Source organism: Aedes albopictus, chromosome 2 (assembly GCF_035046485.1).
Source record: "Aedes albopictus strain Foshan chromosome 2, AalbF5, whole genome shotgun sequence".
In the NCBI taxonomy this organism is placed as follows: Eukaryota; Metazoa; Arthropoda; class Insecta; order Diptera; family Culicidae; genus Aedes; species Aedes albopictus.
The window spans coordinates 208,658,048-208,682,510 of NC_085137.1; the positions used below are offsets into that span (position 1 = coordinate 208,658,048).

A 24,463-nucleotide genomic window follows, 5' to 3' on the forward strand; every position below is an offset into this window, starting at 1 on the left:
ATACCTTCCGTTCTGATCTCGCTGGTGGGTCTCACGGAAGTGCTCTACACAACGCTCGTCGGATAGTTGGTTCGGATGCTGGATCTCATCGCAAGCCTCAAGTTGGTAGAAGCTTCGTAGAATTTCGCTCAAGTCTTCGTCGGCCGTTTGGCAGAAAGATCGAGCGATCACAGGCGCGTCAGACGGAACTATTCCACCGGCGACCCAACCGAACTCGGTGTCGGTGAGTAATGGCAGGTTGGATCCAAGCTTCAGCTGGTTACTCTTCACAACGTCCCAGAAGATTTCTGCACCAACGAGCATGTCGATGCGTCCTCGTCGATTGAATTCCGGGTCTGCCAATTTGACGTCGATAGGAATGGGCCATGCTGCTACGCTGAAAGACCTTTCTGGAATGTCACCAGTAATCCTCGGTGCTACGAGGAATTCCAAATCAGCATGAAAATCACCGGTGCGGGATTCGATTGTCAGGCGTGCCAAACAACGGATTCTTGTGTTCGTCCCGTTGAGACCACTGACAGTGTAGTCAACAGGTTCCTTCTTCTGAGCGACCAAGTTAGCGAATCGCTCGGTGACAAAATGCTCTGTCGATGCGGAATCCAGCAGGACCCGGCAGGGGTACACAACCGAATTGGAACCACGGACCCGCACCACCGCAGTAGACAGCAGTTTTTGCTTCGTTTGACATCCGACATTAACGCTGAGGGTCGTACCAGTGCCGACTTTGGGTGTGTCAACTTGGTTACCGACATCGGATTCCTTGCGAGGTGGTCGTGTATCTTCAATGGCGGCATTCGGTGCGGTTGTGACAACCGAATCTGATGTCCTGGAGCTGGGAACTTCGTTGGTGTGAAGCGATGAGTGGTGGCGCTTGCCGCATTCACGACAGCTGTGCGTTGAAGTGCAACCGTTCGTGCGGTGACCTCTCTGCAAGCAGTTGAAGCAGCATCCTGATTTCTTCAGCGTGTTATATTTCTCACTCACGTTCATTTTCTTAAAGCTCTCGCATTTCCATAGTTCATGAGTATTTTTGCATACAGCACACTTTAGTTCACTTTTCGTATCGGGTTTCAGTTCACTTGTGTTCACTAGCGTGTGGGCCTTGACCACCGCTTTCGGTTTCACACTTTCCACTTTGGTGTTCGATTCAATCTTCTCAATCACTTTACACTGTTCTTGCAGGAACGCAATCGTATCCTTGTAGCTGGGCAACGTGCCCGGCTTCTGCCGCGTCTCCCATGCGACTCTTGTTGCCTTATCCATCCGCGAAGAGATGATGTTGATGACCATTTGTTCGCCGAGACCTTCCAGTCTGAGGTTCAGGTTCCTCAAGGCTTCAATGTTTTTGTTGCACACGTCAAGCAACTTTCGGAGATTTGCCAAGCTGTCTTTCGTAATCTTCGGCAAATTGAACAAACACTCGATGTGCTTGTCGATGATGATCCTATTGTCTTCGAATCTATCAGTCAGGAACTGCCAGGCAGCATTGTAATCATTGCTGTTCACAATGTCCTGGTCGATAATTCCAGCCACCGGACCAACAAGCGAGTTGCGTAGGTGGTAAAGTTTGATAGCTGGATCTTCATGCGGGTATCGGTTCATGATGGTCGTAAACATGGATTTAAACGAAAACCATCGTTCATACGACCCATCGAAGGTCGGCAGCGGCGCTTGAAGTGGGGAAAGGTAAGGCATGGCTGTTCCGAGTGTGACCGACGACGTCGGGGCTGCGACGGCGACGACATTCTTCTTCGTTGCCGCTTCTTGTTCTTCTTTTTGCTTCGTGGCCGCTTCCATCAGCATACTCAGCCGAATCGACAGATCGGTGTACATCGTCTCAAACTCGATGTATTTTGCTTCTTGTTCGGCTCGTCTCTCCTCAGAGAGGGGCAGGGCGTGGATCAAATTTTGAAACTCGTTATATTCCCGGTACGATTGTTCGATTGTTTTTTGATGCAACCCAAGAAAATGCAGATTCATAATGTTCGGGTTGGGTGCACCATCACTGTGCTCGATAGCACTTTTCACACGCGTAAGTTTGCCCTTCACTGCCCCTCTCTGATGAGAGAGAGTCTTGAGCTGTTCCTCCATTTTAGACACTTCCTGCTTTGCTTTCTGCTGTGATTTCTGTTCGGCGACTGTTTTCGCCGGAGTGGACATGACGCAACACGATCACTCTCACTTATCCCGAGCGACGGCCATTTGCATTTTCGATGGCATGTCGCTGCACCCGACCAGCGTTTCTGGTGAATGCTCGAATTCGACGATTTTTCGCGGAAAAAACACTCGCGTCGACGTTTTTCCACTACTTCTCACTTTATCCGGCCATAGAAGGACCAATGTGCCTTCCGATAAGCCGAGCGGACTGTATTTTTGGGGAAACTCGGAACCGAAATAAAAATGCGTCCGATTTACACGAGTTCAACTATGGTTATGCTTTTATTAAAGAAAGATACATGTGTATGTGTGAGAGGGTTTTCTTTGCCAGCGCAGAGCTGGTGACGGTAGTTGGATTCTGCAACAGGGGGTTCGGCTTCTCTCCTAACACATAGATTAATACACTACGTGCCCCTCCACTTTTTCCCAAAATACTTGCAGAAACCCCAACCTTTTCTATGCATTGGCTTGTTCCTGAAACCATTATTATCTGCTTTTTGTAATAGAATGACTTATTATTGCGTATAACACTGACAGATGAGACATTTGGTTTATTTGAGATTGGTTGCAGTAAAAAATAATGCAAATAATTACAACAAAAACAACTAAAATCCGTCCCATACAATGTCAAATAACTTTTTTCTCCCATGATGAATATTTTTGGCCCCATAGCAACTTTTTCTTGTCTCAATTAGACCTTTCGAAAAAGCTATGGGTCATTGGTGTACATTCCGGGCCCAGATTCGCCCAGTCTCCTTTCAAAATTTAATTTTGCATTTAAAGTATTAAATTCACTAGTTGTAAGATTTTAAACGCGTTATTCGGTTTTAGAAGAGCAAAATTAAGCGGAGAAGGAAATTTTCCTTCCCAACCGATGCTTAATTGTATACTGATCAATTTCACCCCTAATTGGCATTTTCAATTTTTTGATATTTGGAGTTATGAAACTTAAAGTTTAAATTTGTTGAACAAAATTCTGTCACATGGTTCCATGGAGATCTACAGGGTACTGGTTTTACAGAAATTCTTTTAGCAATATTTGAATTGGCAGTGATGTTATCCGCAAAAGTTGTTCTAAAGTGATCAATTTGACCCCGGATTACGGTAACTATATGCCAAACAACTTTGTCCAAGACCGCAAAGTGATCCAACGTCTGTGAAAAAAGTTATACCCTAGGTAAAGTGAGGATAAACTTTATTGTTGTTTTTCCAATACATGTAAAGGAATAATATCAATAATGAAATCTCAATACTTTGCCTCACTTTGCCTAGGGTATAACTTTTTTCACAGCCGTCGGATCACTTCGCGGTCTTCGACGAAATTCTTTGGCATATAGTCACCTACAATAATACCGAAGGGTTTGTTTATTGAACGCTTACAGCGCCACCTAGCGACAAAATTCGAAAACTTAAAATTTCTGCATACATTTGGCCAAGTTTTCCCATACAAACTTCAAGCGTTTTGAGCGCCCCCTTAGGCTCAACAGATTTTGGTCAAATTTTGAACGTAGCTCCTGGGAGTCCAAAACAACTGATTGAGGAAATAAGACTTGACATTTTTCGAAATTTTTGTTTTTCATATAAGTGTGGGCCACCCTAGGCAGCATGTTACATTCACTTTTGTTACGGCACTTTATTAATATTTGATATTTTTTGTGTGATTGGCCTTAAATGAGCGGTGAATGGCGACCTCACGGTATCTACAAATAGATACGAAATCTACAAAAGAGAAGAGGAAAATCTGAGGAATGTCCTACGTGATTTATCGCCTGCGCTTAGCCTCCAATGTGACATTTCGAATAGTTCTAGAAGTGATAAAATTATATTGACGACTAAATTGTATCAGTGGGTTTTATTGTAACTACATCTGATAGAATTCAGCAATGTGGTTTTAAAGGTTGCAGAAAACGAAGTAAAATATTTATGTTGTTTGATGTTCCCATCTGATCGTGAAATTGCCATGTCAGTAAACATTTCCATTCATTGGTGAATGGGCGCATCGAATCATTTGCCGTAAACCTAGCGTACTTTTACGGAAATGCTATTAAAACTAAATGCATCAATCATTCGTTTGAATACGACGTTTTCTTTAATCGCAAAACTTTTCCTCCGTTTTGCTGCAACAGTCGTACATGTGAGATGTTCAATGTGTTTCGCGTTTGTCGATCTTTTTACCCCGAAGATGTATAAACACATGAGCAGTAATAACTTACCATACCTTTCGTTTCTTGAACCAATAGCCAGAAACTATCGCACTGCCGCCACAACGTTCCACCTAGCTCTGATCCATGGAAAGACTGTCGGCATTGGTACTGGCCAGCACGGAAGAGTCCTTCTGCACGGACTCGAACAACGGTTGTAATTCCGAGGAACTGCGAATCAACGACAGAAACTCTGCCAGGTGTTGATTTTTGTCTGGAAACAGAAGTTGGAATCGGTATTGTATTCTATAATTGAGGATTTTGAAGTACTGAGTCATACCTGCTTTCGGGATTTGAAGGAGAGCGGCGACAGCTCGCAGGGCTGATCGCTTCAGTTCATCTTGTTTTTCGTATTCTTGCTTTACGGAATTGGCCTTCACTTTCAGTGTGCAGGTCGCCCGCAACGGATCAACAAACTGTTCTAGTTCTGGAAAGAAAAATAAGACATTAGAGTACTTCAAGCTTGCATTTAACTTTTCGGTTAACTTACTCTGTAGAACGGCCGAAGGACAAAGAACTGCAAGGCGTGCTGTCATCAAGTAAGTTAACATTTTAATGTCATAGTGATCTTTTAGTCCAGCTTGCACGTGTTCGAGGAACTGCATGATATCGACACGATCCAGTCCTTGTTCCAGTAACGTGTACATGCACTCGAAGGCGGCTTTCCGAATGTCCAAGCCATCGTCCACGGTGTGCTTGAAGGGACCCATCTCTACCTCCCGAATAAGATCCTTTTTGACCTTGGTTTCGGAGTACAATTGCGGAAGCAATTCCGGAAGTAATTCCCGCACCAGACTTGGTTTGTTGTGAACGGCTGAATTGAATGCAACCAACGCTACGCGTCGAACCGCCGGTTCCGGATCTTGCAGAGCGAACAGGAACTGTCCAATGCACTGTCGGAGCAAGGGGTCAATCGATTGGGGTTGGTCAGATATGGTGAATTTGATTGCCGAAACGACAGCCGTGCGCATCAAATGGCTATCGCTACGAAGGGCCATCTGCAGCTGTGGTAGCAATTCTTCCGGATTGACCAACACAAGTTTTCCCAGGCACTCAGCCACCACGTTGCGAGATCCTTCCTCCGAGCATTCACAGTGCTTGAACAGTTCGGCCCAGATGGACGGAACGGATGGGAGCAGTTGCTCCAAACCATGTTTGGAGGTGGACAACGAGGAGATAACTTCCTTCAGCGAATGCAGCAGCAGGTATTGTCGCTTCGGTTGCGCTTCGATCTCGTTCAAAATAAAAGGCAGATAGTGGGTCAAGTTACCGACAGCGATGGCGCCCAGCGCGTGCGATGCGGCCCCTTTGACATCTTCCGATGATGCTGAGAAGCAGTTGAGTATTATTTGAGCCAAAGAATCGATCGAGTTGAGATTGCTGAAATGTGAAATAAGGAATATTGTTTTAATCGTTACTGATCTGACATTAGATCAAACTACGTAATTTAGTAGGTAATTGATAGTATGATGATGAACTTTGATAGTAGTCTTGTCTTGAGATCAATACTTACAAATGCCTTCCGATCTCGCCGATGGTAAGCAGATAGAACACCAGGTGACTATCGCTGCGTCGGTTCTGGATCTCCCGAAGAAACTCTCGAGCAACGGCCACGGCTTCATTTGGCACCTGCAGCGTGAGTGCCGCTATACACTTGGCGAGCGAATGGTACGCCTGCTTGTGCAACTGGTGTCCCGGCTGTTGGTTGTTGAGTGGATACATCAGCATGTTCAGCAGATGGCGGTAGCTAAGTCCCGGCAGATTGGCGTGCACCAACGCTTGGAACAGGTTCAAGGTGCAGTTCAGAGCAGTTCCCTGGAGCAATGGAGAGCGAACCAGAGTCATAACCTCCGGTAGAATTTGCTCGTGAACACCAATCAAAGCCTGCGGTTGATGTCGTGCTACTGAAGTTAGCAGCACAAGGGACAGCTGTGCAACGTGGAGATCCGACTCCGACAGCAACGGTGGAACTTCGGAAACGGCATTCCGGAGCAATATGTCATCGATGAGCTGGTGATAGTGAGTGACCAAGGTGTCCAACAAGGTGAGCGAATTAAGTTTGAGTGCTCGTTGATTCTTCCGCAGGAACGATCCCAGAACTGGGACAACTTCGGCGATTATTGGGCTGAGATTGACTCGCAAGGGTGAAGCTGCAATCATCGTAAGAGCCTTCACTGAGCTCAGCCGGGTCACTTCATTTCTCAGTCTTTCCATAAACAACGGCAAACAGGTATTAAGTTCCTGCTGCAATACATCACCCATGTTGGCAATGATCTGTCCCATACAGGCGATTGCTCGCTCCTTCACTTCCTGATCCACTTCCGGAGAACGTAGCTTTTGCAAAGTGCTCGAGTATAGCGGATGTACATATGGAGTAAAGTCGAAGTTGGTCTGGATATTTAACGGTCGAATTACCTTGACCAGCTGCTGTAAAACCAATAAAGCCTCGGTGGCAATTTTGTAGAATGGATCGAAGACAGCAGCTTCGACCAAGGGTACCAACGTCTTAATGTGCGGATGGAACACTTGCGGATTGTGTCCACCCAGCATACAGTAGACGAACCCTAATGCGTCGATTTTCATATTCGATGTCGAGTTTTTATCGTTCAGCGAGTAGTGAATTCCTCCCATCAGCTGATCAATGTGTTGAGACAGTGCGCCGGGCAATGCGTTCAACAGTTCGCGAAGCAACAGGAAACAATCCTGGCGGGTTTTGACCGATTTCTCGCGCATCAATGGTTGCACGGCTTTGACGATCATCGGCACTTGGTTCTGAAGCATACTGATCGAGCTAGGAACCTGCTCCATGGAATCCGGATCGTGCGCCATATCGTCACCGATGGGCCGTGTAGACTTTAGCAGAGCAATGTAGGCATGGAAAATGTCCGACTTGACGTTTTCCTCGCGTTCTGAAAAAATTAAGGAGGTGATTATTCGATAAACTTGATTTTCTGTACCAATGTAATAAGTTGTAATTTGAGCAAATTTTGAAGTTTAAATAAATGCAATCATTTTATGTGAATGTGATGCCTTTTTCACGCTCTAATATTTGTTAATTTGCATCGTAATTGTTAAAAATCAGCCTTCTACATGTGGCAATTTCTTGATTTTGCTTTGACTTACCAAGTTATGTGGAAATTACACTGTTGAAAACATCCATGTGCACAACATAATTCAAATCTCAATTTGTTCATCGAGCACATGTTTCATTTGTGCACATGGATGTCAAAGCATTTTCAACAGAGCCATATACACTCAAAATTGATAAAGTAGAGAGAATCACTATATTTTACCTTTGAATCGTGCAATCAACGCTGGCGAAAGGGTCTTGTAGAAGTCTTCCAACAGTTCATGTCTGGTCGAAATTACCGACTCCAAACATTTGGCTGCCGAGCGACGCACTTTCCAGCTCATATCGTCATCGTCGCTGTACTCCTCGCTGTCGATGTCTTCATCGTCTTCCATGTCCATCGCGACGCCACCATCACCATCATCAGCCTCGTAGTTGTAGTTCGGATCGTACGTGATGTACTTCAAGCACAGATCAACAATCTAGAGAAGGCAACAATCGTTATGTCGCATACAACACCTCCGACTGACAAAGTACAACTTACCGCAGGAATATGTGGCATAATTGCCTCCGGACAACGTTGTACAAAGGCCTCGCAAGCCTGCAAGCAAAACTCGCGAAGCTCGTCGTCATCCCGGTGACTGTACTGGTTCAGCAAAAACATTACTCTCTCGATGTGGTTGCACAAACGGTGGCCAGCTTGACGGCTGAAATCAATAAGAACGAGGATTACACTGTTATTTAGTATTAATCATTAATATTAATTCATCATACCAAATAGCGGCCAAACACTGGATGTAGGTTCGCACCATGCTCTGATCCTGCGGCTTCTCCAACCCGTCCAGCAGGTGTTCAACGACCTTGTTGTACGCATTGTTATTACAGGTCGTCAACAGATGCGACAGTGCCACGATCGTACGTTTGCGTACGGCTTGCCGAGCAGATGCCAACTGAGGGACCAGAGCCTTCAAGATAAGGTCATGGAACGGAACGAGCAAATCGCCGAATCGGGAGAGCAAATCCGACAGAATATCCAAAGCCTCCAGCTGGACCGAAACGTCTTCCTTCTCGATGGCATTGCTCAGCTTGCCGGTGATCCGCTGGCACACGTTCGGCACCAGCGAGTTCGACGACTGTGGCAGCTCCGAAATGACCGTCTTCAGTCCGATACTCGAAATGTCACGCAGCTGTTCGTTGTTCGATACCATGTTTGCACAGAGAGAATCGACAATGGTTTCCACCTGATTCTCTTTCACCTTGTTCACCAGAGGGCCAAGACTAAAATAGGATATTTTTGATAAATGACACATCAACTAGATTTTAAATTGAGTTACCATTTTACGGCCAAGTTCTGCACCTCGCCGTTCTTGTCCTCCAGCAAACGGAGCACCATTCGGACGACCTTCTTTTCCGATTCATCATCCAACTTGATGCTATCCTTCTGGAGTTCCGTCATCAGGTCATTAGTGGCCATGAAGCGGAAGTCCTTATCGTTGGACGTCATCTGCAAACGATGTAAAATGTAACGATTATATACGGTGATTTTGGGTGAAATTTATTCTTCGTGCGGGTCCAATTTTCGCTAATCATAACACAAGTTTACAAAATAAAATGAAAGTCGTGAACTTCTGTCAACGACCAAAATTTTTGAAGCACAATTTAGTGCTGATTTCGAAACCGACCTTCAAAAAATTTTAGGTAGAACAGTTTTTGAGTTTTAGCTCAATATCGACCTTTGCAACTTTTCAAAATATGTAATTTACTAAAATTCAAATATCTTGCGTTTTGTTCAACCAATTTTAAATCTTTTTCCATAAATTAAAAGCTGAATACAATACCATTCGATCATCTGAACACAGATTTTGCGTCAGATTAATGAAATTCGAGATATTGGCGTGTTTTAGGGACGATCTTCTTAAATTTTAGCAAAATTTTCAAAAATTTTTGAAGAAATGTATTTTTTTCAATAAGAAAAAAACAACTTAAAAATTCTTTCTCGACGTTTATTTGACATATCATATGTAGGCGAGTTACAGTAAAAATTTCAGCTCAATCGGACCATTGATTACGGAAAATGAGATGTTTGAAGTTAACGACTTAGCTTAAAAATAGAACAAAAATCGATTTCAAATCATCAACCTTGTATGGAAAGTCGAAAAAAATTCCGCTCTACTGTAATTTTTTTCTTTCGCGTTTTCGAACTCAGGGCATGATTCTACACCAAAAATGATCATCAGCTTACCGAGTTCAAAAATGCTGTAAACTAGTGTAATCATTAAATTAATTGTGCTATTGTCCAAATACAACTTTAGCTATAAGACTGACACCAATTTTGATTTTCTTTTATGATTTATGTCAAACCCCCACCTCACCCTTCTCGGAAAATGTTGATCGGAATTGAACATTTTGAAGGGGGACACAAATAAACTATTCAAGAAATTTAAAAATTTTATGGTAAAACTAGCTGACCCCGGCAAACTTTGTCTTGCCTACTGCATTTTTTGACGTTTCAAGTTTCTATCCAAGACCAAAAATGACAAAATGTATGGAAGATCGACTTTCAAAAACTCTCAATTTTTCCATGTTTTTTACCTCATAAACCTTCCTTGGGTGAAAACTAACAGAACAAAACTAAGATGATTAAAATCGGACCTTCCGTTCGCAAGTTATGCGCGGTCCCACGTATGCCACTGCATTTTTATATATATAGATAGATTGAGTTTGTTCTGGCTAATATCGAGAATCGAGAATTGATGCAGATAAACTAATCGAGGAAAAAGCATTTTCGATTTATCTTTAAAACATTTAGAAAATAGTTTATAATTTTACAACAATCTAGAATGCTATTCGTTATATATACAGGGTGTTAGGTTCGTGAGTGCAAACTTTTTAAAGGGCGATAGAGGACCATAAATGGTCAAATAAATTGTTCTATGCATATGGTCAAATCTCAAACGTTGCGTAGTTATTGAACTTTCGAAAGATTATTGAGTTTTCTATCAAAGGGCATCTTTGAATCGATTGTTTTAGTTAAATAACTAAGTTTTCTAGAGCAAATAGGTCAAAAGTAGTGTGTTCTAGTTTGTTTTTGTTAATTTAATTATCTTTGAAAAATGCGTAATAAATTAAAACTAGCAGACCCAACGTGGCTAGCCACGTTCCTTAAAAAAGTAGTTTTTATACAATCCTAGAACCTCCTAGAAGGAATTTTCTAAAAGCTTTCTTGTGCATATATGAAATATTTCACTCAGCATGGTGCACCTCTTTAGAAAGCGCCAGAAGGTATACTATTACATAGCCAACATTGGCTTGTATATTAGGGAGTGTCCATAAATTACGTCACGCTTTAAGGGGGGAGGGGGGGTTCAGCAAAGCGTGACAACCCATACGAAAATTTTTGAGGTCTCATACAAAAAGTGTGACATAGGGGGGAGGGGGGGTTGAAAATGATCAATTTTTGCGTGACGTAATTTATGGACGTTCCCTTACTGTTGTAGGGTTCTAATTCATAGAATGAAAGAAACTTCTAGATCTTTCTACAGGATTGAGGCAGCAATGCAAAGATGCACCAATGCAAAAATGCAGCGATGCATCAAGAAAATATGAAAAAAATGCAGCGATACACTAATGCAGCGATGCAACAATACGATACACCAATGCAAAAATACAACAATGCACTAATGTACAACGGAACAATGGAAAGATAATACTTGTATGACCATATGAAAAAGTGAACGAAACATTTCAAACGTGTCGGAAGAACGGAAAACTCTGGGATTTGATATCCATGATTTTTATTCACAGAATCTTCTTGAAGGAAACTTTTTAAAAGATTCCACGAAAGCTATTAGATCAATGCATATGTGAAAAATTTCACAGCATTGGGCATCTCATCGAGAAGCGCCTGAAGGTATACTTCCAAGCATCCACCTTTTGACTTTAAATGACTGTTGTAGGGTTCTGACCCATAGAATAGAAAGAAAATTCTAGAAACTGTTGAATTGATTTAACAGAACAATGCTTAAAAATCCTACGATGCTTTGAAGTACGACCAATGCAACGATGCATCAATGTAGATGTACCTATGCAATGATGCACCATTGCTATGATGCGCATCAATGCAATGTTGCACCTATCCAACGATGTACATATGCAACGACGCACCAGTGCAATGAGGCACCAATGCAAGGATGCACCAAGTCAACATAGGTATAATGCCAGTGCAATGATTATTGTAGCTTTCATTCAGTGAAACATTTCAGTGAAACATTTCAAAGCGTGACGGAAGGACAGACAACTCTGGGATTTTATATATATGATGTCTTCCTTGACCCCTGTTTCACTCTACAATTCGTTCTTTGAAATCGAACTTCTATTTCTTATCGTTTTTTTTCAATTTCGAGTTAAAAATCGCATTTCAGATTATAAATTTGCAACTGTCAAGGTGCGCACTGTGCCGCATATTCAAATCGAAATTGCAAGAAAACGATAAGAGCTAGAAGTTTGGTATCAAAGAACGAATTGTAGAGTGGAATAGGAGCTTCAACTTTGCCGTAGAAAGAATTTTAATTTATTATGTATGTTTCAAAAATATATGACAAAACCAAATTGAAACACACTATTTTTAAGCTATTTGCTCTAGACAACTTGGTTATTTAACTAAACCAATCGATTCAAAGAAGTAATTTGATAGAAAATTTAATAATCTTTCGAATAAGGGTAAAAAAACTGCGATAAGTTTGACCATTTTAAAGCAGAGTTTCCCATCGCTCATGTGTACATAAATGTGACAGCGAGCCTCAAACCAAATTGTCTCCCAGCTCTTCAAAATCGCAGTGTGCTGCGCTGGTAGGTGCGAGCTAGGCACATAGCTCCCGGGGAGCTCGTCTCATGCGCTGTATGAGCTGTTGGTATCTAAGGTGAAAAACAACTTCTTGGTAACGAAGAACCTCAACAACTTTTATCCGTACACAACACAAGCGTCTGGTTGGTCTATGCGATACGACTAGGCACTCTCAATGCAAAGGTAGAGGTTTCAATTCTCGTTCGTTTAGGAAGTTTTTGTCATGAAATTTTCTAATTTAATCAGCGCATGAGACGAAGCTCATGAGACACATCTTGAGAAAAATGAGGCGCACAACTTTCAGTCTCAAAATGTACTGTGCTCCTGGGAGCTTGCTTGCAATGTGGCTGCCGTACATGGGACTACAGCACGTGTAGGGTGGGGCGGGACAAGATGGGTCACCTAAGGATGGATCACCATAACTTTGTAAATACAAATCGTATTGGTTTGTATTCGTCCGCTACTCTTTAATACACTAGTTAACTATGCTAAAATTGTAATTGTAATTGTAATTGCTCAGTCCACACCCAGGCCGACAACTGTCAGCCCATCTGCTTGAAGGCAGATGTGGACCTACTAAGCCTCCCCCGTTAACATGTCCTACACCGAATTAGCACACCGGGATCTTCCACAGGCAGGCGCTGGCGTTACCAGTCCCAACAAGTGTCAGATACATTAAATAGATGGGGTAGAGGATATAAGACGATGTGGGAATAGGATGGGAAGAGGCAGAAAATGAAGAGATAGTGGAGAGGTTTCGATTTTGTTGCTGAAACGAGAAAAAGAAAGAATGATAAAGAACATTAGCAATATGTTCATAGATTATGATTTGGTCGATAATTTCTCATCTATTTTGTTTCCATATCGTTGTATCGGTGACCATTTTCATCGCCTTTCTAGTTTTTGATAGGGCCATCTCGCGTTTTTTCGTCATGTCCTCTTTGCCGGTTGGCGACGTTCGGGGTGTAAGTGGAAAAGCATGCATTTAATATGATTAGTACGACAGTAATTGTGATTGCTCAGTACTTCCAGCCCATTTGTCCGCAGTACATATCAGGCATCCCGTTTTAACAAGTCCTACACATAATTAGAAACCCGGATCTCCCACAGGCAGTCCTAACTAGTGTCAGATAAGTTCAATTGAGGATAGGAAGCGGAAAAATGACAAGACAGTAGAGAAGGTTTGGTTCATTGGTAGCTGTGTTCATGTGATGTTTGTCTGACATTGAAAAACTATTTTCCGTAAGTGTTTAACTCTCTACCCCAAATTTAGTACCGGAAAAATATCAGATCAGATGTATAGTTTGGCAATTCTATGTCCATACATCTTTTATCAAGAAGGAATAATGTTGTTTACTGTTATAAAATAATTCAGTTAAAGGGCAGCTAATGCATTGTAATCCAGAATAAACCTACAGAAAATTTCCCAATAAAAAGTTAACACTAGTTCAACTAACTACACAAACTAAGGCAGCATCCATTTATTACGTAACGCTAAAATCGACATTTTTTGACCCCCCCTCCCCCCTCCGTAACGCTTTTTTGTATGAAAACTCGAAAATTTTTGTATGAACCGTAACGCTTGGCCATACTCCCCCCCTCCCCCTAGAGCGTTACGTAATTTGTGGATGGCGCCTAAGTGTTATTATATTTTACCAACGATGTCATCCTAATCTTGACCCTAACATAGTTATGCGCTTAGTGTAAGTGGACGCCGCTTATGATTTTGGTTGGACAATGACCAAAAATAGTGTTGTTTCGACAATAGTCACATACTATGCCCTACGACATTGACGATTCTATTGTCTATGGCTCACCTATTTCGTGCCACCCAGCAGGGACTTGGTCTGGTACCCAATTCAGTGTATCCGCTCCTCGTAATGTACCGCACCTCTTTTGATTTGTGATATATTACGCGGAACATTACTCTCTTCATTCGGATAGCGGCTATGTAACCCATTGGATTAAAAGCCTCCATCAAACATGAAGCGATTAATCTGAGACTGAAGACTCTATACCAAATTTGGCTCAGAGACAGGTAATCAGTGAGGTCAGTTTTTCTCGTTTGTCAGAGACGATTGATACGTATTAAGACAAACTTTCCACTGCATCTGCCAGCAATAATCGGTGATCGATCAACATTCCGAGTACCCCAATTTACACAAGAATGCCAAGGATCACCGCTCATGCTTTACAATACAGTTGGAAAAACTAGAACAACACCTGGCCACAATGATGCATAAAGCACTAAAGCGGACCGGAAGTGTTGGTGAGCCAGCCCCCACCTACACTAGTTAACTATGCTAAAAGTCGATAAAAAGTTCATTAAATACAAAATATGATGTTAAACAAGCAGTTTTAAAAAGTGACCGATTTTGCGCCGTGAAAAAAGTGCGGGGCAAGATGGGTCACCTTTTAAGTAATTTACATTTTCTCAACGAAAAACGTCATAATATAAGATTTGTTCATATATGCTCCATATCCATACTGAGTAAACAAGAGCTACTAGTAAACATTTTATAAATTTATTCGGAATATAAAAAACTTTACGATTTGAATGGTCCTAAGGCGACTTGAAAATCGATGTTTTCACTAAAAAAAAAATATCATAGTTTTATGTTATAATTTTGAGCGTTCATTCCGCTTGATTAAAATCATTTATGAGATAGTCTTGTAATAAAACTTTTGAATGATCCAAAGATACGTTCAAAATTGAAGGTGACCCATCTTGCCCCGTGGCCGTTCATATGGAGATTATATGGAATGTATCGCATAAGAAAAATGACTAAAAACCATTTTATTTTCTATTTCCAATGAATATTTTTTCAATCAACGCCCCAATCTTTTGTATATTCATGCTGGTCATTTAACAAAATTATTAACATAATCAAAACATGAGTAATGCGCCCGAAAATGGCACTGACCCATCTTGCCCCGCGACCCATCTTGCCCCGTCCCACCCTACATCAACTCTGTTTTAAAGTTATAGCCAGTTGAGGCAATAATAATCAAAAACATGGAAAGTTCAATAACTACGTAACGGTTGAGATTTGACCATATGCGTAGAACATTTTTTTTACCATTTATGGTCCTCTATCACCCTTCAAAAAGTTTGCACTCACGAACCTTACACCTCCTCCTCTTCTTGGCGTAACGTCCTCACTGGGACAAAGCCTGCTCTCAGCTTAGTGTTCAATGAGCACTTCCACAGTTTTTAACTGAGAGCTTCCTCTGCCAATGACCATTTTGCATGTGTATATCGTGTGGCAGGCACGAAGAATACTCTATGCCCAAGGAAGCCAAGGAAATTTCCTTTACGAAAAGATCCTGGACCGACCGGGAATCGAACCCGTCACCCTCAGCATGGTCATGCTGAATACCCGTGCGTTTACCGCCTCGGCTATATGGGCCCTTACACCCTGTAGGAAAAAAACTTTTCGAAGAATATCCTTGAAATATGTAAAATTTAACTATGATTGGTTCTTTACTGTTGTAAATAAAGATGTACTGAGGCAATAAATCATCTTACGGAGGAAGAACGCTTATTAAAATAATAGTTAAAAAATACTGCGTCTTCAATCCGAACTGCACATATTTTATCAAACAAAGTATGAGTAGCATTTTCAGGCCTATACGTTTAACCTTCCGTAACTCGTGCGGTAGTGTTGAGAAAAAAAAAAACAAAAATAACATGATAAGAATAAGTTTGGATGTTGAATTTGCCAAAGGTTTCTATTGTTACTAAATTAACGAAATTGAACGTTGATTATTTTATAAACTGAAACGGAAAATTGATGTTTTTCCACGAAATTTTGAAATCACATAAGTTCAATTTTGCAGAATTATCTATGAGTATAACTTATTTAATCAAAATGTGTCAAGTGAAGTTTTTGTAATAGTTTGAAATGAAAACCCCGATTTTCAGCAATACACAGTTTTATCAACGATGTTATGAGCCTTTGTTTAACTAGGACAAAAAAAACTGAAAAAAGAATTGCGATGTCTTAGCAGACCTTTTAACATAATAGTGATAAGTAACTATTAATTTATTTTGTAGTTTTATTAAATTCTTCAATTTCTTTAGAATAGTTTTACAGAAGCTTCGAAGGAAACATGATTGGTAGAAATTCAAAATAGCTTTAAAGTAAATCACAACTATATTTGCTGGGGCTTGTTTGATATGTGGTTTTGAACTGTTGAGGGCCATAGAGGCATGGGCATTTTCGGAACACGCGACTAAACTCACAAGGGAAGGTTACGAAGGTGTCCCCTGGGGATTTCAACCGGACTATTTTTGATGCATTCTACATGTGGAAATATGAATAAATCCAAAGCCTTTCGGGTGATGGGCCAGTGGTATAGTCAGGAGGGGCCCTTAAAGGGGCAAATTAGGCAAAATATAACATTATTGAAAATGCTCAAACGTTATTAAAATGCGAATTTCACAATGTATTGCAGTAGAAATAGGCAGAATACGCATGTACACATGATTTCGTAATAATTTTAATTTACCATAGGCGTTGCCAGGGTGAGATGGGTGATAAACAAGGTAATACATTTTTGTTAAATTAACGTCAATTGGTTCTTACCCTGGCAACGCCTATGGTAAAAAAAAATGATACGAAATCATGTATTCATGCATATTCTGCCTGTTTCTACTGCAATACATTGTGAAATTTGCATATTGATTACGTTTGAGTATTTTCAATAGTGTTATATTTTGCCTAATTTGCCCATTTGAGGGCCCCTCCTGACTACACCACTGGCCCATCACCCGATAGGCTTTGGATTTATTCATATTTCCACATGTAGAATGCAACAAAAATAGCCCGGTTGAAATCCCCGGGGGACACCATCGTAACCTTCCCTTGTCAGATAATTCCGCGAAAATCGCGACCAAACGAAATCCGCGTCACGGCACATAAATCCGCGAAATCCGCGACCGTTGTAACAGCCCTGTAATTTTTATATTTACGGCGTAAAAAGTATTAGTACTTTTACTAAACGATTAAATTTTTCGATCATGTATGAGTAGGTAATCGCAGTCCTCCTTTTATCTTTGGGGCACATAGGATAATCAATATAAATTGGACCCCTATATATTTTGGACAGAAAACTAAATCGACCACATTCTAATCGGCGGCAAATTCTTCTCGGATATATTGCGGTAAAATAGAAAAAATCCAACGGGGTTGCGGTGGTTTCGACCGCCGCAGTCGTTCCGCAAACGTCAAAAGTGCTCGGTTCACGCTAAAAAGCTCTCACTCACTTGGTTGCCATAAAATTCAAAAATAATGAAAATTGTTTCATTTATGGTTTATGTAATGGCAATTGCTGCCACAACATGTAACTTATTTCTAAACTATATTAGGTGTAGTTTTAGCACTTTAGTATGCAGCTGTACGCCATTAAACATAATTTAGATTTTCAACTATTTATTTTTGTTTCAAGGTTGTGTGCATACTTTTTGAAGTGTGCAGCAGTTTGACGTTTGCGGAACAGGTCTTCTTTGTCTTCTTCACTCCGCCAGGTTGGAAGATTTCTCTGGATAAGCAATAACCAATATTCGAACATACCGCAGTGCGAATATAGATTCGGAGCACTACGGCACTACCCAAGTAACCACGGTGCTGAAGCCTTATTGCATGCTGATATAAGGTGCATTTAGAGCAATCATTACTTTACATGCAAACTTAAGGTTGATTTAAAGTGGAAATGGGCAATTATAGAATCAAATTACAATTATACTGGTATAATCTTGAATCAGTCGCATAATTGCCTTTTCCACTTTAAATCAACCTTAAGTGTTCATGCAAAGTAATGATTGCTTTAAATACACCGTATATCTGCATGCAATAAGGCTTCAGCACCGTGGTTACTTGGGTACCTAGTCGCTGTTAACATGCGCTCAAAATTTTTGACGGTTTTTACCACGTGTTGAGTTCGAACGCCGCGGTTCAACATGACTACGGCTGCGTAACGTAGAAGTGGCTCAAGAAGACTACGCGCAGCAGTTAACAGTGGCCCTACCTACGGAAAAGCAGCTTGGCGCAGCTATCCGCAGACATCCGATCCGCCATAGGTAGTACCTCGGCTACAGCACTAGGCTTCGCGACACCGAATCACAGCAACGACTGGTACGACGGCGAATGTGAACAGTTGAAAAACAAGAAGAATGCAGCATGGGCGAGAATGCTGCAACACCGTACGAGAGCGAATGAAGCACGTTACAGACAGGCGCGGAACAGGCAGAACTCAGTCTTCCGGATGAAGAAGCGCCAGCAGGAAGAACGAGATCGCGAAGCGATGGAAGAGCTGTACCGCGCTAAGGACACACGAAAGTTCTACGAGAAGCTGAACCGCTCGCGCAGAGGCTTTGTGCCACAAGCCGACATGTACCGAGATAATCACGGGAATATTCCCACGAGCGAGCGTGAGGTGGTCGAGAGGTGGCGGCAGCATTACGATGGGCACCTCAATGGCGACGGTGCAAGCACCGAAGGTGGCGCGGTAACTGATCTAGGAGTATGTGTACAGGACGAAAGACTTCCGCCCAAGGTTACAACCATTCATTTGCAAAGATTTACATTCATTTGCTATTATCTCAGTTCAGTGCCATCGGAAAACAATGTATGGATGAATTTAACCTTGTAGTTTTATCTGAAAGTTTGCCGAATAACATTGGGGTCGCACACGCATTCCAAAGTCGTGAGCGAGCTGTGAAGGCAACTTTCCACAGCGTGAATGAAAAATCAAATCAAGCGAAGCAAAACAAGATTTATATATTTCTAATGAACAAAATTTTAATCGAATATTTAGTTTCGTCTGCTTGTTCAATAAAAGGTTTGAAAATATGATTTATTTTAAATTTATAAAATTTTTAAGAGATGAATCAGCTCAAGGCTTAGTCTCTATAATAAAACAAATCGAATTGAATTGTATGAAATTTTCAGCAAAAAAAATATCGAAAGGCAACCAATAAAACTAATTTAAACTGTTAATATTATTTTTTAAATTGTTATAAATCGTATAAAACTATCAATCTAATCAAGTTTTTCAAAGCGACATTGACAAAATAAGCAGGCCAAACTACAGCCATTTTTTCGTTCCAGGAGGTAAATATTGACGTTTTTCACAAAATACAAAACAAATCACACAAAATATGAAATTTCGCATTTGGATTTTTACCCAAATAAAAAAAGTGCTCTCCCACATCATCTTTTCTGTCTATTCCTCCCTTGCCTGGCATTATTTTCCAAACCCCCGATCCAGAAAATATAACCATCAAACAGGATGAGATTACTACTTTGGTTCCCCATCAATCTGACGTACCTTCTCGAGCAAATTTGCGATCTGGTAGGACGCCATTCTGACGGCCGTTTCTGCTGTTTCCCGGAAGTTGCGAACGAAAATAAAACCTCTCAGATGTGCACCGCGGCGGCCGCTACCTTTTCCACTAGAATTCGAACGGTTTTGTCCAAAGTTTGCTTGATTTCTGCACAATTTTCACCACTGGTCGGATACGGTCGATGAAAACGCGATGAGAAGATAAAAAATTTGCTTGCTTGTCGCGCACCGGCCAGGCAGACAGCGCAAAACATAATACCCCACTGTTAAATGGTGGAGATAGGGTTGGCAGACTGGTTGTCAAACCACTTTGCATAGAAACCCACTGTGGGTAGTATGGAAGTGTTAGTAGAACTCAGGAGTTTTCCAGAATTAGGGCGAGAGCACAACCATGAGCACAACTTTCAGAAGGCCGGCTCCAGAGACACGTTATCCTCCATTTGGGACATTCATGCCAACTTGAAAAACTTGAAGTGAAAACCGAGGTGAAAACTTAATTGATAAAAGTAAAAAGAGTTCATTCAAATAATACTTACTACTTCCCATCCGATTATTCGATTTTATAAATATGCAGCCACAGACAAACAGACGCCTCACTCCAGTCATTTCCCATCGTTTCCCTTTTTAACGGATTATTCAAATCAGTCAGTTTTGAAACACCACTACGTCGGTTCGTCGGTGCTCGCACTGCTCCTTAACGGCGGCTGCGAGCTCCTCGGCGTCGGTGATCTCGTTTCGTAAGATTAGGCGCCGTCTACAAATAGTCTATTTTACGAAACGACAACAGTGTTGATATTGATATTAACACTCACGGGCTTGGGCGCAACCTCCTGTCAAATTTTCATTCATGAAATGAGCGATCAGCTGATCCGAAACGTCTCGTAAAATGGCTCATTACGCAACGCTCTAGGGGGAGGGGGGAGTACGGTCGTGCGTTACGGCCCATACTAAAATTTTCTGTTTATCATATCTGGACGAACATTTGAAAAGGGCCTATCTGCTTTGCGTAAACAAACATGTTTTTGTCTCTGTAGGGCCCATCTGCATCCACCCACGCACGTCAACACCCTTATCAGAAAGAGTGTTCTTCAAGCTATCTGTTAAGGGTGTTGATGTGCGTGGGTGGATGCAGATGGGCCCTACAGCGACAAAAACATGTTTGTTTACAAAAAGCAGATAGGCCCTTTTCAAATGTTCGTCCAGATATGCCGTTTTTCTTTTTTAACCTGCACGGAGAGACGAAACTACCCAAAAGTGAGTTCTTTCCACCCAACTTCGGGGTTGCGTGCGTCAAGCCAATTTTGAGTTGATGGAATAGGCCTTTTCATGTGACAGATCCGTGCATGCATTTGTTTACAAAGCTTGAACAACAGCTGCTAACAAGAACGTGTCATCTTCATAGAAGAACTGTCAAACGCCCGAACAATCAGCTGATTTAAGACGTCAAATGAAAAGGCCCATCGATGTTTTTGTTGGGTTGTTCCCGCTTGCTTCCATGTGAAAAAAATACCTAATTTTAAGTTTTTTCCACTCAACCGAAATTTTGACTAGGTTGTATTCACTCAAATTTGAGTACTGTGCTAGAAACTCAGTTTTGGCTTGACGCACGGAACTGCAAAAGTTGGGCTGTTTCTCTCTTGACTCTCTGACAACAACAGAAAGAGCGCATGAAAAGGGAGATGAAAAAGAACTCAAAATTGAGTTTAAGGACAAGGTATTTGGAGTACATTGCTCAAAATTTCTAGAGCACCGTTTTTTAGAACCGTTGAACGGATTTGGATGAAAATGCATCACGCTGTTGACGACCACTGAACAATTAGCGTGATGCATTTTCATCCAAATCCGTTCAACGGTTCTAAAAAACGGTGCTCTAGAAATTTTGAGCAATGTACTCCAAATACCTTGTCCTTAACTCCTCCTCTTCTTGGCGTAACGTCCTCACTGGGACAAAGCCTGCTTCTCAGCTTAGTGTTCTATGAGCACTTCCACAGTTATTAACTGAGAGCTTCCTCTGCCAATGACCATTTTGCATGTGTATATCGTGTGGCAGGCACGAAGATACTCTATGCCCAAGGAAGTCAAGGAAATTTCCTTTACGAAAAGATCCTGGACCGACCGGGAATCGAACCCGTCACCCTCAGCATGGTCATGCTGAATACCCGTGCGTTTACCGCCTCGGCTATATGGGCCCTTTATAATTGAGTTTAAAAGTACCTAATTTTGAGTTTTTCAGTTTCTCCGTGTGGGTTGGAACTGGATTGGCGGAAAATGTGTAAACAAACAACGTCAAACAAACTTTAGTACAAGCGAAACCGAAGTCGGGTTGGGGTTGAAACTGTGATTGAGATCTGATCCAGTTCCAACCCAGGTTGGAACTGGATAATAAATAAAGAAAAACGGCAATGAGCCATTTTACGAGTGACAATAATGTTGATGATGATATTGATTTTCACGGGTTATTGGACACTACCTCCTGTCAAAATTCATTCATAAAATCGGCTCGTAAAATGGACTATAGAAAAAAGCGTTACGGAGGGGTCAGGGAGAGGGGGGTGGAGGGGGTTCTAAAATTGTCGATTTCAGCGATACCTAATTGGCTCTGACGGCAGCAAAAATGCACTCACTCTAATGGGAAATCCCATTTGTATCTGTCATCGTGTGGGTGAAAGTACACGCTAACCCCCAGCTACCCAGATTGATGTCAAAGCGACCCAGATCGAGCAAAACTGCAGTTACTCTAAAGTGGGTAAAGATACCTTTACTCAAATCTGGGTTACCGGTATTGGCTGCAAAATCTGGGTAAAGGATACCCTGATTTAGACGTTTCTCATCAGGGTATTATGTACCCATTTTTACATAAATGAGTAAGCATGCACAATGTCATCCCCCCTCAATTTTATTATTCGGCCGGAAAAAAAAATCTTAATATTGTCGCGCTTATCTTAGATTCTCAGCAAGCTGCGTTCGAAACGCGCAGCCTCAGATCGCGCCAGACCGCGCACGTATGATTTGTACACGGTGTGCACCTTGGCTAAAACTGTTTTGCAGCCGCCGTGTACAAATCAAACGGGGGCCATCTTATGGCGGCTGACTCAGATCAGCAGGATCTGAGTAATTAAGCTAGGATGCACAATAAAATAAAACTCATTGGCGATTTATTAGTGTCTACAGTTTTCTATCACTAATATAAAGGAATTTTTCGCAGAATGGCTTGTTCGACGATGGAGATGATCCATATTTGAATTTGGTAGCCTGCATACATCCTTGTGTAGATTTTCACGCCAAGCTGGCCAGATCCTAAATGTATGAGAAAACAGAATTAGCGAACAAATCAATTATTGGCTGAAGAAAAACATACCTGTGACTATTGCAGAAGGTGTTCAATTCGTTTATCCAGCATCGGGCTACTTCCTCCCGCGACTACTCCTAACCTTGCCATTTTTTTTCAGTCGGCAAGCGGCACAGAATGCCTGAAAAAGTTTAGGATAGGTGAGAGCATGATTGAATGGACAAAATGAATTACTTACCACCAGTCAGCAGGTTGCTGGTACCGCCATCCAAAGTTTCTTCGTGGCCGCTCATTTTTCGGTTTGGACTCCGCCGCGAATAATGCGAAAAAAATTGTCCCAAGTCCCATTTACCCAGATTTTGACGTTCACCAACAACAAGAAAAAAATGGGTATCGAGATTTCCGCGAAGACCCCTCTACCCACAATCAGAGTAAACCTTACTCTTCTGGTGTGAGATCCGTTACCCACACGGTAAAAATTCTGCACGCTGGATGGAAGGGAAAAATCCCTTAACTATTCAACGTTGCAATCAACATGATTAGAAATTCTTTTCCTTTTAAATCGCAATGCTGTCAGTTTTGATTTGAAAACCAAAACAAACCCACCAAAGAAATAAACTGAAAATCACTTCGATTTGCACTAATGTACAAAGCAATACAATCCAAATGGAAAAGCTGTTGATTTGGTACTGACTGTTTTGGTCATGAAAGTAAATATAGATGACAGGTGGTAGAAAGTGTTTCGCTTCGATTCGCACCTCATCATAAGATGTGAAGTAGTGTAGTGGTAAAGCAGAAGACGATGAATCTCGAGGTCCTGGTATCGAATCTTGGTGTTGCGGGGGTCACTTTTTTATTTTTTATTTTGAAATCAAAATATTGTCAACAGTGAATTGAAGTGCACTTCCAGTAAAACTGAAGAGGCATTGGATGTTCTTTTTCAAATGATATTTAGATGATAACAAACTGTTTGGAAAGTAGTGCGAATTCAAGTGCCAATCTGTTCATATCAGAGTGCAGATTTTTTACCGTGCAGATTTTGACAGCTGCGAATAACATAAAAATCCGGGTATAATCGACCCAATCGATGGGTAGTTTCAGGTTAGCGTGTATAAACAAACGTGTTTTGTCTCGTTTTTTCTCACGTTTGCCATACGACTCCCGCCAGGTGGCAGCACTGCGGAGTCGTCAAGGCCTATAAATGGATGCTGCCTTACTGGAGCGTCGCCTCTACCCTCACCTGCACTTTTCTCAACCAGAACCTCTTGGGCTGGTGCCTTGTAGAAGGCCTTGGAGTCTGAGATTGCCCAAAAAAGTCTACGTAGTTTACGGGCAGCGGTTTAACCACTCATGCGCTCTTTTGAATTCGATTTGTAAGAAGTCATGTATGTTGGGTACCTTAAATACCCTATTAAGCCGCCATACCTCTTTGCCAATGAAGTAGTCACTGATCCTGGTGGTTATCTATGGAAGCAGGGAGGCCACCCAAGGGCGGGCACAGCCCCTTATGGGGACTGGGCTCAGAGCCGGATTAGGAATCAGAAATGTTCATGGGA

The 24,463-nt window shown here is 41.8% G+C and overlaps 1 protein-coding gene and 1 long non-coding RNA gene across 2 annotated transcripts; both read right to left on the reverse strand.

Annotated features, from left to right (window-relative positions):
• Positions 1 to 3,990: 3,990 nt before the first annotated feature.
• Positions 3,991 to 19,868, reverse strand: LOC109621947 (cullin-associated NEDD8-dissociated protein 1). The gene is made up of 9 exons (XM_029869094.2): positions 19,604 to 19,868; positions 8,763 to 8,932; positions 8,203 to 8,706; positions 7,973 to 8,135; positions 7,652 to 7,910; positions 5,872 to 7,267; positions 4,849 to 5,738; positions 4,639 to 4,785; positions 3,991 to 4,572 (listed from the first exon to the last, which is right to left on the reverse strand). The coding sequence occupies exons 1-9, from the start codon at positions 19,637 to 19,639 to the stop codon at positions 4,433 to 4,435; spliced, it is 3,705 nt and encodes a 1,234-aa protein (XP_029724954.1). The 5' UTR covers positions 19,640 to 19,868; the 3' UTR covers positions 3,991 to 4,432.
• Positions 19,869 to 22,771: 2,903 nt separating this feature from the next.
• Positions 22,772 to 23,275, reverse strand: LOC115264986 (uncharacterized). Its single transcript, XR_003896481.2, has 3 exons — positions 23,146 to 23,275; positions 22,977 to 23,088; positions 22,772 to 22,915 (listed from the first exon to the last, which is right to left on the reverse strand). It is a non-coding gene; the product is annotated as an uncharacterized LOC115264986 (long non-coding RNA).
• Between the last annotated feature and the right edge of the window lie 1,188 nt (positions 23,276 to 24,463).